The sequence below is a fragment of the Watersipora subatra genome, chromosome 1 (genome assembly GCF_963576615.1).
Source record: "Watersipora subatra chromosome 1, tzWatSuba1.1, whole genome shotgun sequence".
Taxonomy (NCBI): Eukaryota; Metazoa; Bryozoa; class Gymnolaemata; order Cheilostomatida; family Watersiporidae; genus Watersipora; species Watersipora subatra.
Window position 1 is genome coordinate 14,780,203 of NC_088708.1, and position 18,211 is coordinate 14,798,413.

General features: G+C 34.8%; 2 protein-coding genes across 2 annotated transcripts in view; one reads left to right on the forward strand and one right to left on the reverse strand.

The window, feature by feature from the left end:
- The window catches only part of LOC137385876 (doublecortin domain-containing protein 1-like), a 31,764-nt gene extending 22,831 nt beyond the window's left edge, over positions 1 to 8,933 (reverse strand). The window contains exons 1-9 of the mRNA XM_068072457.1: positions 8,636 to 8,933; positions 8,042 to 8,244; positions 7,490 to 7,583; positions 7,042 to 7,208; positions 6,539 to 6,721; positions 5,962 to 6,135; positions 4,618 to 4,783; positions 3,493 to 3,758; positions 3,197 to 3,298 (exon numbers count right to left, since the gene is read on the reverse strand). Coding sequence (XP_067928558.1) covers positions 3,197 to 3,298; positions 3,493 to 3,758; positions 4,618 to 4,783; positions 5,962 to 6,135; positions 6,539 to 6,721; positions 7,042 to 7,208; positions 7,490 to 7,583; positions 8,042 to 8,244; positions 8,636 to 8,924 — 1,644 coding nt within the window. The 5' untranslated portion in view covers positions 8,925 to 8,933. The remainder of the gene's footprint in view (positions 1 to 3,196; positions 3,299 to 3,492; positions 3,759 to 4,617; positions 4,784 to 5,961; positions 6,136 to 6,538; positions 6,722 to 7,041; positions 7,209 to 7,489; positions 7,584 to 8,041; positions 8,245 to 8,635) is intronic.
- A 7,026-nt stretch (positions 8,934 to 15,959) lies between these two features.
- Positions 15,960 to 18,211, forward strand: part of LOC137410561 (AP-2 complex subunit alpha-2-like) — a 33,697-nt gene continuing 31,445 nt past the window's right edge. Inside the window, exons 1-2 of the mRNA XM_068095998.1 lie at positions 15,960 to 16,026; positions 16,126 to 16,194. Of these exons, the coding sequence (XP_067952099.1) occupies positions 15,963 to 16,026; positions 16,126 to 16,194 (133 nt within the window). The 5' untranslated portion in view covers positions 15,960 to 15,962. The remainder of the gene's footprint in view (positions 16,027 to 16,125; positions 16,195 to 18,211) is intronic.

Consider the following 18,211-nt stretch of genomic DNA (forward strand, 5'->3'; position numbering starts at 1 on the left):
TATTAGTTTATCTATCAACTGATTCATTATCCTGTCATTTTGTAGCAGTGCTATATATATGAATACATATACAGCTAAATATATATATAGGCAACAACATGGCACAGCAGCAAATACATGTACTAAATTTGCTGCTAGATAGCTCATAGGTCTCAAAATAACGCAGCATTCTCCCAATCCCGTCGATCACGTATGACAAACAAATTCCTGTCTTAACAACAATAAGAGTTGTATCTATCCGCCTGAAGCCACGGTTGAATGTTGGGAAAAAAGATTGCATTTTACAGGATTGGAACTTGCAACTTTTAGCATGGTAGACTGACACTTTAACAACTGCACCAATCAATCGATTTGGAATCATTGTGCAGACATTTATTACAAATGACAATCTCTCATGGTGGACCAGACTGCCAGGATACTAGTTTTAATAAAAGTGCGCCCTTAACACTTTCTTTTAAATATCATTGTAAAACAAAATTGTATTTCTCAAGTTTGTTGTCAATTAAAAGAAATGAGATAGTGATTGATTACGCAGTTGCTGTACCTAGACAATATACCAACTTGTATGGTATTGTGTCTAGGTACAGCAGCCTAAACAACACACCATACAAGTTTATAAAAACTAATATGACAGGCTTTTGTGCGTATATTTCAAATTGTAAATTAGGTTATGATATGAATTCCTCAACTTAATAGTAGACCAAATTTAAAACACCCTAAAAATTGTATATAAATTAGAAAACACAGACATGCTGACTTTCGCAACACCAGAAACCACTACCATAAGCAAGGTAAATACTATCTACGTTCTAACGGGATACGTAGCAAAAAACATGTGCTCCATTATATACTATCAGTGAAAGAGCTCATAACAAGGTTTGGCTTTCTACTCTAATCTTTACTAGACATTGAGATGATCTTTACTAGACAGTGAGAGGATCTTTACTAGACATTGAGATGATCTTTACTAGACATTGAGATGATCTTTATTAGACATTGAGATGATCTTTACTAGACATTGAGATGATCTTTATTAGACATTGAGATGATCTTTACTAGACATTGAGATGATCTTTACTAGACATTGAGATGATCTTTACTAGACATTGAGATGATCTTTACTAGACATTGAGATGATCTTTACTAGACATTGAGATGATCTTTACTAGACATTGAGATGATCTTTATTAGACATTGAGATGATCTTTACTAGACAGTGAGATGATCTTTACTAGACAGTGAGATGATCTTTACTAGACAGTGAGATGATCTTTACTAGACATTGAGATGATCTTTACTAGACAGTGAGATGATCCTTACTAGACATTGAGATGATCTTTACTAGACAGTGAGATTATCTTTACTAGACATTGAGATAATCTTTACTAGACATTGAGATGATCTTTACTAGACATTGAGATGATCTTTACTAGACATTGAGATGATATTTACTAGACATTGAGATGATCTTTACTAGACATTGAGATGATCCTTACTAGACATTGAGATTATCTTTACTAGACATTGAGATGATCTTTACTAGACATTGAGATGATCTTTACTAGACATTGAGATGATCTTTACTAGACATTGAGATGATCTTTACTAGACAGTGAGATGATCTTTACTAGACATTGAGATGATCTTTACTAGACAGTGAGATGATCTTTATTAGACATTGAGACGATCTTTACTAGACAGTGAGATGATCTTTACTAGACATTGAGACGATCTTTACTAGACATTGAGATGATCTTTACTAGACAGTGAGATGATCTTTACTAGACATTGAGATGATCTTTATTAGACATTGAGAGGATCTTTACTAGACATTGAGATGATCTTTACTAGACATTGAGATGATCCTTACTAGACATTGAGATGATCTTTATTAGACATTGAGAGGATCTTTACTAGACATTGAGATGATCTTTACTAGACATTGAGATGATCCTTACTAGACATTGAGATGATCCTTACTAGACATTGAGATGATCTTTATTAGACATTGAGATGATCTTTATTAGACATTGAGATGATCTTTACTAGAAATTGAAATGATCTTTACTAGACATTGAGATGATCCTTACTAGACATTGAGATGATCTTTACTAAACATTGAGATGATCCTTACTAGACATTGAGATGATCCTTACTAGACATTGAGATGATCTTTACTAAACAGTGAGATGATCTTTACTAGACATTGAGATGATCTTTACTAGACAGTGAGATAATCTTTACTAGACAGTGAGATAATCTTTACTAGACAGTGAGATAATCTTTACTAGACATTGAGACGATCTTTACTAGACATTGAGATGATCTTTATTAGACATTGAGATGATCTTTACTAGAAATTGAAATGATCTTTACTAGACATTGAGACTATTCATACTATAATAACTATATATTGATAAGTTCCTTACTAGACAGACATAATCCTTACTAGACCGTGGAATAAACCTTACTAAACAGTGAGATAATCCTTATTATACAGTGAAGACAATCCTTACTAGACAGTGAGATAATCTTTACTAAACATTGAGATAATCCTTACTAGACAGACATAATCCTTACTAGACAGTGAGATAGCCTAATCCTTACTAGACATTGAGATCATCCTTACTAAACAGTGAGATACTCCTTACTAAACAGTGAGGTAATCCTTACTAGACAGTGAGATAATCCTTACTAGACATTGAGATAATCCTTACTAGACATTGAGATACTCCTTACTAGACATTGAGATAATCCTTACAAGACATTGAGATAATTCTTACTAGACATTGATATAATCTTTATTAAGCATTGAGATAATCCTTACTAGACATTGAAATAATCCTCATTAGACATTGAGACGTTACTTATGTTACTGGGCAACAGTTATCCTACTAAAATCGATACAACCCAAAAATGAACTGATGAGAAAAGACACATGAAAACAACAGCTAATGCTAAAAAACCATTGTAGCAAAACCTAATATCTAGTTCCGGCCTAGCCAGCCATTGTGGCAATGTACTTTAATAGTACTCGTGTGCGCCAACACTGCCAACCAAGTACAAACAATGTTCCCATAAGAAATATGCTTATCGCAGGATCACGTAACTTCATGTATTTAGTAAAGACCCTGCAGACAGTTCATTAATAAATGCAGTGAAGAGAAGACAATCATCAATGCTATCATTGCTTTACCTTGGTTAGCACCCAGTTCTGAGCGTCTGATGGCCAGAGCTCATTAGAACCCTTCTTCTTCTTGTCGGACACGACTAGAGATGCGTAGAGAACAAGGTCTCTCTACAACACATGATTTTCTACTAGAACTATGTGCACAACAATCTTAGGTTACAACTTCATTCCTTCTCACATATGCTACGGCCATTTGAATTAAAAACACTCATTGTGATGGTAAGAAGTTTTAGCATCCATTACTGGATGAGGTTGAAATTCCATCTAATATTGTCCTGACAAGCGTTGTTTACTAAACTTGCCTTATCTTTGTGAACGAGCCAGTGCGAGTTCAAATCCAGCTCCTTGCTCTGAAGTATTTCATCTCTGATGAGCGGATCTGTTTCCTGAGAGCAAGTAGTCCACTTGTAATCTGGCGGAAAACCGATAGATCCTTCCCATTCAGTTTTAGCAGTTTCCAGAAATGCCGCATTATTGTGAAAGACGGCTGCCTGACGCTGCGGTGCATCTGGAGGATACTGCATCTCGACTCCTTGTACTTGCTCGAAGTAGGCTTGGATACATAGAACTAGTAAAACAAAATACAATGACAAACTGAAAGCCTCACTTGCATTACTTGGTCATCAAGTCGGAGAATAACTTCTATTGACATTTTACGTCAAAAATTAATACCAAAAATGAATTTGGTTTTAAATTAAAACTTGTATGTGACTTTTGGTTTAAAACATACTGGTTTTAAACATACTGAGTAGATCACTAAAATATTTAAAACAAAATTTGATGTCTACCAAATGAGTAGAGTACTATGTTCACCATCTACTCTATGTGAAGAGTACTATGTTCACTGTCTACTCTATGATTAGAGTACTATGTTCACTGTCAACTTTATGATTAGAGTACTATGTTCACCGTCTATTCTATGTGTAGAGTACTATGTTCACTGCCCACTCTATGAGTAGAGTACTATATTCACCGTCCACTCTATGAGTAAAGTACTATGCTCACCGTCTCCTCTATGAGTAGAGTACAATGTTCACTGTCTACTCTATGAGTAGAGTACTATGTACACCGTCTACTCTATGAGTAGAGTACTATGTTCACAGTCTACTCTATGAGTAGAGTACTATGTTCACCGTCTACTCTATGAGTAGAGTACTATGTGCACCGTCTACTCTATGTGTAGAGTACTATGTTCACAGTCTACTCTATAAGTATAGTACTATGTTCATAGTCTACTCTATAAGTAGAGTACTATGTTCATAGTCTACTCTATGAGTAGAGTACTATGTTCACAGTCTACTCTATAAGTATAGTAGTATGTTCACAGTCTACTCTATGAGTAGAGTTCTATGCTCACAGTCTACTCTATTGGTGAAGTACTACACCATATGTGAGAGTTGAGTATTAGTAATAGTTACATAACTAACCGTAAGGATCTTTGAATGCTTCTCCCATTGAAAGAAACAGCTCTTGCTCGGTCTTCAAGCTGTAAACATCTGAGACTTCACATCCATTAGCATCAAATAGACGCCGAGCAAACTTGGTGCCCTGACTAGATGGTGCGACGAGACGACTAGCACATTGGTCTAACAGCTGTAACAAAATGGATACTGTCGTTACATCTGGTGCTTCAGATGTGTTCACACTGCAAGTACTCGTATCGTGAAATCGAATCATACAGTCATACTATGCATTCACATTATGCGCTTATGCAGTAATTCATATGAATGCACCTTCACAACACTTTTCTGAATTGCTCTCACACTGCACATGCATACTCTGCACTCACACCGCGCATGCATACTCTGCACTCACATCGCGCATGCATACTCTGCACTCACACCCCGCATGCATACTCTGCACTCACATCGCGCATGCATACTCTGCACTCATACCATGCAGGCAAACTATGCACTCACACCCCATGCGCACTATGTACTCACACTGCGCATGCATACTATGTACTCACACCGCGCATGCATACTATGCATCCACATGGTATAGTAATATTATCAAGTTTACATGTTTTATTAACATTGAGAATTTCTACTAGGCATGTACATACATGTATATACACTCATACTATTATTCAAAAGTACATGTCCTGCACACAATAACCTGGTATGGCTTGCATACCCCTTCATCCAAGATAGCATAACAAGAAAGCAATAAGTGGTATAATTCTATGCTTTAGTTATAAACTCACACACAAAAAAATGTATTTTTTTGTCTTTAAATCGAAAAAAATAAAATGTGTTGTTTAATAATGCTTGTTTGAACATATGACGATTTTGACATAGGAAACCAATATTAAAATGGATCAACTTTGTACGTCAAGGTTTAACTGTATAACATTACAGAGTCAGTTCATACACTGTTTGATATCCTGTTTAAAATTATGTGCTATGTAAAATTATTAGAGTATTTCTGATCTTAAATAGTTAGACAACGGTCTAGAGAGAGCAATTGTTGGCTGCTACTAATAAGGATACACGGATAATGAGGATTACAGGATAACAGGCTAATGAACTATACAGGAGTTGTGATAAACTTTGTAAATGCTAGTCTAGATAGAGCTCAGCATTAATAGGGCTGTAGCCCTAATAATAATAAACTCTAACAATAATTATTAACCTTAATAGTCTTCAAGGTTTGCAAACTATAAATTAAAAGGCAGCAACTTGTTGTTATATATTTACTGGTTTTGTGAGCTGCTCAGACAGCCAATGGAAAGCGTCTATTAATCAACAAACAGCTGTGTTAAGACTCACCCGTTCAAAAACCAATTTGCTGTCTTTTATGCCTTTGGAAGCCTGTTGTGGATTAAAATACACAATGGCTGGTTTGTCATAGTTGCCATTGTTGTATACTTTCAGCTTCAAACCAGCCCCACCAACTGCGTCTATCTCCTTAATGTGCTGCATCCGATAGGCGTGACCAGTTTCCTGTAAGCAATGCAAGATAGGATCGAATTGACCTTCACTTGGCGCAATCACCTGACAGATAAAGTACCAACATAATTAGCTTTTCTCAGATATCCGTCAAATTCTACGTAAATATGATGAATTTTTAAATGCTAGGAAGGCTTTACGATATTAAAAACTTTTATATTTTTATATGAACACTAAAACCCATAAACAGGACTCGCTTTCATCAATTTACAAAAAAGAACATTATCTGTGATCTGATCCTGATATAAACTCAGGGCACACTTAATGACTCAATATTGAGTGTGCCTTGTGTTATCGATTCAAGATTCGGTAATACAGGGCATGCGTTATCGAATCTTGAAAGAATCAATTCAATTTAAAATTCAAAATTTGATTCAAAAGATTCGAATCAACCAACTTCCTCTATCTTTGCCTCTTCACTGATATCCTTGTGAATCGCTTTCATCTTCTTCAAGGTTCTGTTCATGTCCTCTATATCTTGCTGAAGGGCAGTGATACCCTTATCTAGCTCCTCGGGGTTCATCGACAGCAATGTGATGAGCTCAACCTTCTCGGTCTCTTCTTCTCGTGCCAACTTCATCTGAGCATAAAAATCAGATGCTCAACCAGAAAGCAAACCTTTGCAGGACATATATTACACCCAGTCTCTTTACAAAGAAACAGGTTGAGAGCTGCCATCAGTCGGTAAGATTCTGACAGCTGGAGTGGACAACTACTGGAGAGTGGACAACTACGAACAATGTCAGCTAAATCTCTATGCCTCAATCTTTCTGCTAGAGTAATCACACGATTTTATGTAGTATTTACCATTTTATTAATGAAACAACCGAAGATGAAGTTTGTAGACTAGCATTAGTAAGAATCTTAACTTTTTTAGTCATAGATAGTAAAAAGCCTTACTTGGGATTTGTTATGCTTGGCTTCCGCGAGAATCTTTTTGAGATGGGCAATGATGTCCTTGAGAAACTTGCAAGCTCCGATCGGACTAAATCCTCCTCCACAAGAGACCCAAACTGGCCCAAGAACTGGTGTGCCTGCTTCTTGTAGGCAAGAGTCTAAGACTGGGACTATGACACGAGCAAAAAATGATAAGCGCATCAACTTTAAAATTGATTGGAGCAATTTTTAACAAGAGATTTCAACAATATTTTTTAACATATATAATAAGAGTCATCATGTATAGATATGTATACAGCTGTTTAAGTTGAACATCAGTTTAGAATATGCGTATTTTACCAGTATATGTCTATATGTTATTGCTATGTGACAGGACTATGTGATGACAACAGTTAGAATATTCTAAACAGAAATAACTTTCTTGTTTTTGAACAAGATCTCACGCACTCACTTTGCTCAAGTGCCTTTATTTCTGACCCACTCCAGTCATAGAGAATTCTTGCATGGCTTCGCAACTCCAACTTGTTGGTGACAGCCAAGAGAAACTACAACATGTGTTACAATAAGAATAAAACTCTGCCTATAGTTTCACATGTTACTAGAGCACTCAAGCAACTCGGTTGATCAACAGAAAAAAAACATGTAAAACATTTATAACCAGTTAAATATATATAAAAATCTAGATAATAATAGACAAAGATATGAATGATAAGAATAAAAACAAAAGTTTAAAAGCTGAGTTGAGTGTGGTGGTTGGACTTTGTTAACACTGAAATCTTTTAACACCATCATATCAAATACCAATGGGTGGTTGCTAGAATTGCATCACGAATGCTCAACAATGACTGTGTCCTTAGGTAGGCTTGTGTAGACTTGACTTAAAGGTGAAATAAGTTACCAGCCCAGATTTGAGTGTTAAAGCTGATACATTATTTCACTATGTAACCCATGAAAACTCCCACATAGCGCACTATTATAGAAGGTGAGTGAGCATGACACATACCTCATTCATGGACTTGAGATCGGAGACTATCTCGTGGCAATTAGTGTGTTGACCATTAAGGTAAACCATGACTCGTCTTTTGGTCACCGTCACCATCTCTTTGAACCGCTTAGTCATATAAAACTTCTTTTTTTTAGAAGATTGGACAGGGAGGTTGAGGCCAGACATGGTCCACTGCATCTGCTCTTTCTGCTCGTGCCGCTCTGCAGACAAAGTTGGTATAAAGGTGAAGATGTCAGTGGCAGGGTGCTATTAACATTATTACAGATGGTTAGATGCCATAAACCGAACACTAGTAAACAGGGTACTAGCTACGGAGTACTTGTTACACGGTAATAGCTACAGAATACGAGCTAAAGGAAACGGGTTGCCAAGAGCAAGTCACAGCCATACTGTTACAAAATACTAATTGCAAGTGAGCGCAACAAAGAAAAAGTAAAAAGAGATTGATAAAAAAGGAATATTAAAATCTTCATTATATCCTAGTAGTTTCTAACAACATGTAACCCAATACATTCAAGAGAAAGCAATGACTCTATCAACAAACCAATTATATGGTGAGTTCAATGCATGTACCCATTCGTGTAGACATACCAATAAAGGGCTTGTATGGATTCTTGAAGGCCTCGCCATTTGACACATAGATCTCTCCATCTTTAGGTATTTCTTTTGTTTCAAATATTTCTGTGCCATCTTCCAAGAATATTCTTCTAGCTGCTCCATTAAGCTGCAGTTTGCTTGTGCATGACTCGAGAAGTAGCTTAATGTTAGGGGCAGCCATCTGTGTGAAGACATCTCTATTGCCATTCTTATATGCGGTACATCTAATGACATACGGTTGCCTCTTGTAGAGAGGTTTCTTCTTCTTTGGCCTTTTAGCCATGTAGACCTCATGATCTATGAGAGATGAGTAGGACTCTTTGGCTGAACGAGGTCTGTATATAAAAACAATTAAAGTGAAACAACAAGTTTTATCACAATCTATATATAAATCCCAAAGTTTGTAGTCATCTGTCATTCGGTCTGTCCAGCTATAGCGATAAGTATCTAGCAATGGAGAATCCATATCGCAGAAGATTTGATCTCAAAACCTCCCAATCTCTAGGCGATTAACTGACTGTTGAGCTACGCAAGATGCAATTGATTCATTAGGTGATATGATTTGTTATCTAGGTTAAAATATGCATAGCACTGCGTTACGGCGCAACATCACTAACGCTTGCTCTCACGGCTCTTATTAGTAGGTTTAGCAATACGGATACCATTGACTAGCTTACTCAAATTAGCCATTGGCAATGTGCCAGGCTAATGGCAAGTAGCAGACAACTACATTGCCTGCTACTGTTTATAAGCTGTTTTTAATACCCATGCAACACCAAGCATTCGGCTAGTAGTACATAAATTAAATACAACAAATATCTAAGGTGGTGAGTGATGAGTATTATTCCGTTACATAATTTAGCAAAACGACCATATGATATTATACGTATTGACATGGTAATCAATAGGGGCAGAGATTACATCCTACTACAGGCTAGGCTCCCGCTGCTAGGCTACCTGTGATGGTGGGGGTGAACTTGGGCACTGCGTGTTCGACGTATGGGCTTCTCTTCTCGTGGAGTTGCGGGGTCCCACAGCTCAGGGTCAGCTATAAATTTCGCATCTATTTTTGGTTTGGCTCGATGTTCTCCTGAGTGCACTAGAGGTCTTGACCTGCATTAGATCAGTACATATTGCATAGCATTCCCTGCCTTTTTAGACAGAAAACAAAACATATCGACAGCCATCCAGCGCAGTACGACTGATGTGCAAAAAAGCATCTTGCATTTGAAATTTTTTTAAATAAAATAAAGATATTCTAACGTCAAATACTATCAGAGTGGTGCATTTTAATTGTTAGTAAAATTAGCAAGAGTTAGCAGTGAAATCAATCAATACCTTGTATAAGCAGAGCTTGATCTACTCTCTCTACGCGTTCCACTAAAAACACTCTTCCCAGTGTCGCAATATGCTGAGGAAGGTCTCTCTTTCCAGGACACCTGTGACTTTAAGCCTCGCTTCGTTAGTCCTTCCTCCAGTGTGGTGTATTTACCAAGATATGGAGAGCTTCTGCAGCAGTCACAAATGAAATCAACAGTTATAGCGATGATGGTTACACAAATGGCCATGCTATTAAAATATTGTGCAAATATTAACTCTAAAACTTAAAATTGTCATCTCAGGGTCTCATCATAAGCATCTCAGGGTCTCATCATAAGCATCTCAGGGTCTCATCATAAGCATCTCAGGGTACCAATAAACTATACTCATGATATGATTGTGCTTTATATAGTGGTTGTTTTGTGAGACATTACGTATCATAACGGCCAATATTTGTTACAAAGTAGAACTCATCTATCTAATCTTCTTTTAGATAATTAGGACAAACATAATTAGGACAAACATAATTAGGACAAACATAATTAGGGAATTACAATAAAATTAAAACGATCAGCTCAACGTGTGAGTTTTTGGACATATGAAAAATAACTTGCAAAAAATATGTTATATCGCATACAATGTAATTTCAAATGTATGACGCCAAAAATTTTTTGAACTATCACAACTTGGCAAGCAAAAATGTTGCTAGAAATAAAATTGAAAATAAGACGTAGCATACTAATAAATCGCATAAATGAGGCTAGTTTAAACTACATAAAGTGTAAGTTGGAGTAAGTTACACTGCAAGATTTTACGACCCACTCATAAACCTAATCACCAAACCTAATCATTATAGAGCTTCCCAAGTAACCAGCAGTTGAAATCTCTTTTTGGTGATTTGTACCTCATTAATTTTCTTTCAACTTTCATTTTTACATATTTTTACATAATCTATTTGTTTCATATAATGAAATATATAATTACCTCAAGTATTTATCGTTGTTTTTGAGCTTATAAATGAACTGAAAAACTATAATGTATTCTTATAATAATGCTTGTTTGAACATATGACTATTTCGGTATACAAAATAAATATCAAAACAGGTTAATTTGATAATATTGTAGAGTTGTTTAATACAATACTTAAAATTCTGTTATCAAACCTTTATGATTTAAAATTAGTTGTGTATTTTTGATCTTAAATAGTTAGACAATAGCCTAAAGAGAGCAAACATTGGCTGCTACTAGGGCTAATCAACTATACAGAAGTTGTGATAAACTTTGTAAATGCTAGTCTATAGAGCTCAGCGTTAATAGAGCTTTATCCCTATCGTAAAACTACACAATCACATGACATAGCAACTATAAACTACTAATATACAGATAATGTACTCCTGCATATTAAAGCATCAAGGCACTAAAAACAAGTATAGATAATGATAGTGAGTGAAGTTCATATGTTGTTGCTATTTAAATATCAAACTCAAACATGATAGGTAAACAATCGTATCACAGGTATTGGATTATCCCTTCTTTAGATTGTATATTCAGGCCAACAGCGTCAGCAAAGAGCGAAAGAGGCTTAGAATTTGCTATTATGAAAGAAAGCTCTCTCCTCAATGCAGTGCCATCCCTATTTAGTCTTCGTATCGCTGTGTCTACGTTTTAGCTATAGTCTCAACAATCTTACCCGGATTTATTTCCAATGTCTGGACCTTTCTTGATATCATCGATATATTGCGCAATAAGAAGATCCTCATAACTGACAATGTTCGAGGTACCAAGCTTAGATTTGAAACCTTTACCGGGTTCGGCAGAGTGATCCGATTTCTTATCAAGGACGGGTGGCATGCCGCAGCTGCCTATAATAATAAATCAGCTGTCAGAATACACTTTCAACAAGTTCCAATAGAGAAAAAAAGAAAAGGCAATAGATATATTAAAACTAAAATCCACATATTATTCAATATTAAAAAAATAGTCACATGATGCTTTGAATAGCCTACTTATCATATGTTAGCAGCAGACTCTGATCAGACATTTTACTTTAAGCAAGAACATGTTTATAACATAATAAAATCCATGACATGAAGAAATTATAGTTTTGAAGAATAGGGGCTTCCATTGGCAAAACAGGAATTAAAAAACAAAAATTTGCATAGAGATTAGCAGATATTTTGGATTGCAAATCAAGTTCATAAAAACTCAGGAAACATGAAAAATAAGCACTTGCAAATATTGCTTTTTTAAAAAAGATTTCTGCACAAGATTGTTAGCAGTTTTTACAATTGCTAACATTGCACAATTTCTACTAAAATTCAAACCAAATAAAAAGTTTTCTACTTAGAACTAAAGAATGGTTTTAGAAAAACTCGCAACAAACAAAAGGATCATGAATGTTGAACTCCGCTCCACTCACAATCAACCCTGAAAGGAGATGAACAAACAAACTTTTAATTGCCCGCTCTCTGACTCGTGGTCAGCATGTTTATATGATGGTTACAGATGATGGTCAGCATGTTCATATGATGGTTACAGATGATGGTCGGCATGTTCATACGATGGTTCATATGAGAGATAAAATATGTTCAATGTCCTAGTTGAGAAAGCACACATTTTTTTATGAGCACCAATTATAATCCAAAGTTTCAAGCAAAACTTTGTCAAGAATAACTTTGTTCAATCTGTATAGTGCCTGACCTAATGACCAATCAGGTATCTTACACACTTGTTTTACAAAATTCTGTGCTGTGGCTTGTTTTGGTTATGGCAAATGCTGTATTTTTCTGACAATGCAGAGTATTCCAGTCATTTAAACTGGCAATGCATTAAAGAATTCAACAGAAGACAATACAACGATTAAAAGCCTACACTTTAAAAAAATATCTCATTGCCATGATATATCTACTGTTGCTACAAACTAGTGTAATTCAGTCACATATGAAGATATGTATGACTGAATTACACAAAAAACTGCACAGTTTTAGATACAACACCAATGAAACACTTTAAACTTGAACGACAACATTCTTTGATAAGATTTTCAATAATAGAAAACAAGCTGGGACAATCAAAAAAGTTTTGCATTGAGTACCATCTAAAATAACTTTTTTGAACATTGGACACAAAAAAATTAAGGAAATTAGAACACTAACAAAAGGCTTCAAGTCAAATTAGAGATATTATATGTAATACAAAAAAAGCTGCAATAGAAACTTAACAAAGCTGAAACTCCACGTCCAAGTGCTTGTTATGTATTTTCAGCTTCTGTAAAAATCATCTAGCTTTCCATGCATTCTAAGAGAAACAGTTTCAACCAGCATGAGCATAAGCACTGAAAAAAACAGCTGAGGTAACCACATCAACTTTTTACTCTAAGCAGTACAAGTCCTAATAAAAAGCCACTGGCAGCAAAAAAAACTGCACGTTTTTGCGTGCAAGCTATGTCATGCTGATAAAATTATTTGGCAAATCCAGTATTTTTTTTATCTGGAAATGCTCCATCATGAGATGATATTTAAAACCCTAAAGATTGGTTATCATTTTAATTTACAAAGCAAAATAAAAACAATTGAACCACAAATAAACAGACAAGTTATCAGTAAAATAACTATAGTTACATCGGCTGCCTGTTGAAAGAATACATATTGTAAACTCCATGCTCTGTCTGGAGGTAGGGTTAACTATTAAACCGTTCATAAAAACAATGCAACTTTAAATAATAAACAACACCAACCTTATATTTTATAGCTATTTAAAACCAAAACGTATCTGCAAATAAGAGAACAAATTTTTGGTAAAACCAAGAACATTCCAAATGAGAACAAATGTGGCTTCAAGCAATATCCGGTTCAACTTTGGTAAAGCTTCTGCGTTGTTATGGAGACTCACCAACGTAATATTTTATTTATAGTTAAGTTGTTTAATTTTTAATTAGTTCTATTTTTAAATTAACAAAAAAATATTAAAAAAAATTAAACTGTAAAGTTTAAAGTAGAAACCTATATTAAAATATAGACGTTGGCTCTCACAGTAAAGCCGGAAATCGATTTATGGAACTTCTTTGCTCTTATACTACTTTCTTTTTTATTTGCTTATTTAATGAATGCATATTTTTAACATTGCGCTTTTAAAGTTGCATTTAATTATATAATGTATCATATTTGGTGCAGTCTTTGCGCCAATGTTCGACCGCAACAGTATTATTTGCTTGGTAGTACATCTTTACAACCGGTTAAATTTTCTTGCCTCAAGTCGAATATTTATGTATTACATGTTCAGGAATAGTATTGAGTAAATACACGAAGTTACATGGACAGGCTTTAACATCAGGCAGTAACAAAAAATTAAAAAGTAACTTGTCATGTGCTGCTTGCTTTTCGTTCTCTTGCGCGATACGCTTAACATAGAAATTTTAATACTAGTTTTGCTCTTATGCAAGTTTTAATATTTCAACTAGCGAAATGAAGGCATTCAATGCGAAACAATATGATTGTGTATTTGTTGGTGTAGTTATCAGCAATACATTGAGTGATTTTTGAGCGGGCATTAAAACAAATGTGACTAGAAATAACCTTGACACCCCCTATAGTGAACTTGTTGACGTTACAAAAAATGTTTGACTTGGCTACACTTGCTTGACCTGTTTTCTATCAATGCTTTCATAAGATAGTGGTGTGACATTTAAACAGGTCTGTTAAATATGTTACATTCATCAAAAGTCTGCAAACCTATTAAGCTTTCATTGGGCTACACGGGATTTCGGTTGAATGTGAAAGAAGCTGAAGCAAATATCGAAATGGCTAGTTTGGTAGAACTCGTTTTAGTTATGCTTGAAATGTTAGTGTCAATTCTTGGTCTTGTTGATGTTTGCTTTCATTAGTGTTTCTTTTCGTCTACATTCATTTTAGCACACAGTAATTTCTAGAGCTTTGATGTTAAGTTAATTGCTCTAGTTAAGTTAATTGCATTTGCTCTTACTCACAGAGGCTTTGATTTGGGATTTTTTTGTTGCTCATTTCTTGTTAGTCATCTTTAAAGTAAAATTTTGCTCTAATATTCAATAATATTATTTTATCATTTAATTACGTGTAAGTCTGATGCCTCGCTATTTAAGATTTATACAAAGAACAATTGAAAATGCATCACACAAGATACAATCAGATTGCTGCTGACTCGTATGTGTAAAAAGTTTTGACATTATGCTACTTTTAAATGGCTCTTACTAAAAGCTAGCCTTTTTAAATGCATTTTGCCACAATCATTGTATGAATATGTATTATTACCTCTAACCTAATAGGCGAGAAAAAACAATTTTGAAAAATAAATGCTTATGTTAGTTGAGAAGTTGTAAGAGTTGGACATAACTAAGCTGCTCATTAGATTTTTTAACATACAGCATGCAAATAACCAGCAATAACTCTTTATATTTCACTGGGAGTTTATCAAGATTACTTTTGAAATTGTACTGTTCGTTGCAAACCTAAATTACCCAACTAGTGCTCATATGAAAGCTAGCATTTTTATTTTGCAAGGTCGTATTTCCACTCACAATGTTCTTCTACATAGTTATCAAAAATTGTCTCAACTTGTTCATTTAGTCTGTAATACCATAGGCAGTATCATATTTCAACACGTCTTACTTGAGTTGATAATGAAAGAAAAACTTTGTGTGATCTACGAAAGCTGTACATGCACAGTCTGCATTAGCTCATATTCAGATATAACTCAGGACTAATATTGTTTACCATGATACAACATATCTCTAGTCTACTAGGTTTATGAATGTTTACTAAAGGCTCATCAAATCGTAAATTATTAAATATTTACACCGCGCTTACAGCTAAGTTTTGTCAAATTTAGTCTCATACCTATTGTCACTACAATTATGTTAAATGTATTCAACAATGCATCTCAAGAGGGTTGTTTTTTAAATTATGTCTCACTAATGTTTGGATATGTCAAAAACTTACATCTAGCATTATTTGTTATAGGCTGAACAATGCCGACCGGCAAGGGAGACTCAATGCGAGGACTGGCTGTCTTTATCTCGGATATTCGAAATTGTATGTTGCACTGATTGGTTGCTCAATCGTTGCTTTTCCCAACTTGTTTTAATTTTTTGATATTCATATTTCTAATATTCATATTTGGCTACTTATTAGGTAAGAGCAAGGAAGCAGAGGTGAAACGAATAAACAAGGAGTTGGCAAATATTCGGTCAAAGTTTAAGGGTATGACAACTCTACACATGTTATATTTGATGTTATTAATTTTTGTCAAAGTTGGTATATGAACAAAAGAAATGCATAAATATATTGCTCAGGTTTGTTTTAGGGCTTCAACTCTTTCACTTCCAAATTTCTTTACTGGGTCATAATTACATATTTGGTAAAACCTAATATTTGACAACGGCGCGTATATGGCAAATTATCATAGCTCATAGTCTACAAAAAATATTGTGATCCTAAATTAATCAGCATAAAATTTTATTTCTGCTGCTGCTATACAAATGTGCCAAAGGTGCTGCAGATTGAGTGCGAACACTTTTTCCATTTCCGCTATGACCATGAGCATGTTTGAGTCGGATAATTTATCAATATTGTTACAGCTTGAGGCATTATTATTACTGCTAAAGATAAAATAATCATTCTCAGTACTACTATATAATTCAATAAAAATCACCCAAAGTTCCTAGATCTAAAATTAGTGAAACCTTCGTAGCTGTAGATTGCTAAGAAGAAATTGTGACAAAAGATAAAGCTTTTGCAAAGCGAAACTACGCTCAGGATGGGTTGTTAACATATTTTCTATTGGCTCAAAGCATGCAGATAATTGTTTTCTGTTGTTTATGTACAGATACTATAGGCTAATTAAAAATGGCTAATTAAAAAAATTAAGTAATCAAGTGTTTTGTACTATGCTTAGTAAGCCGCACCATGCTGCTTGTGGCCACATGAAAATGCTTTGCCCAGCCATACTATACGGCTCGGCAAAGAGCATAGTAGCAAAAGAGCTAAGGTATTTTCACTTTAACTAAGACATGAATACACAGCTCTTTTAAATTATAGATAATTTCGCTTTTAAACCTTGCCCTGAAATTTTAGCCTATTAACTTGAGCAAATAGTTGTATTCTTCATTTGACACACTCACCTTTATTTTAAATGTTTTAAGTTGCTTCGAAATTAAATGTTTTAAGTTGCTTAGAAATTAGTCATTTATTGCTTTAAAGAAATTGTCTTGAATGAAATTTGGTTAATTAATGACCTAATGGTTAATAGGTAAAAAATCAATAGTATTTTAAATTAACCTGTGATGGCTAATTTCATTTATTCTAGTCTGTACGAGAAGTCATCAGCCAATAGTGTATGTTTAGTCCGCTGTTATGCTAAGTCATTTTACAAAAAGGCGGAAATAGCTTATTCGGTTACACCGCGTAAATTAGTTTTAAGGGAGCAGCAAACCCAGCGATGCCCAGGAATTCTTTCATTGTCAATAAGACAGCCAGTAGGTGGGTGTTTAAGTGGCTGGTTCTCAGGGACCAGATGGAGTTTTAAAACCAAATATTTTAGCGACCTGACGGAAAGCACGGAGCATATATGTGTGAAGTTTGGATGAAATTATGCAAAAAAATGCCCGGACTTATTTTAGTCCGAATTTTACCCGGATTAACAGACACACAATGGTAAAGTGGATTTTATTAGTTTAAATGAAATGCATAAATATGCTAAAGAATAACAAAAACTCGTATAGTTGAGTTCTTAGTTGTACTCTACTCTTTTGCCATGGAAAAGTAGTGTTTATAATTTCATACACTTTTTCAATGAATGTGATATCATTCATAATTCCCATAGCCAAAAAAAGAGGTGAGGTGCTAGCTATGGTTTTACGAGAAAGTTAGTCATTTATCATTTAATCCATTCTGAAGGTGATAGCCTACAATGTGTATTTCCTTGCCTCAGCTATCACAAACCACTTTTATCTATCTACTATAAGCGTGTTGTATGGTGGTACCAAGAAACAGTTAGTATTAGTATGTTTATGAGACAGATCATTAGTATGGTTTTCCCTGTAGGAAAGCGATGGTTGAATTTGAAGAAAGTTTTCTGTGATAGCTAGTAGTACTGGTTTTATACAATGTTGAAGTTTGCTTTAATAATTTGGTGGAGATTTGACTTGTTTGTATGGCTATGAGCAACAGCAATATGAACAACCCAAAAGTTATTTTTACAGAATGTTGTTTTCTTTAA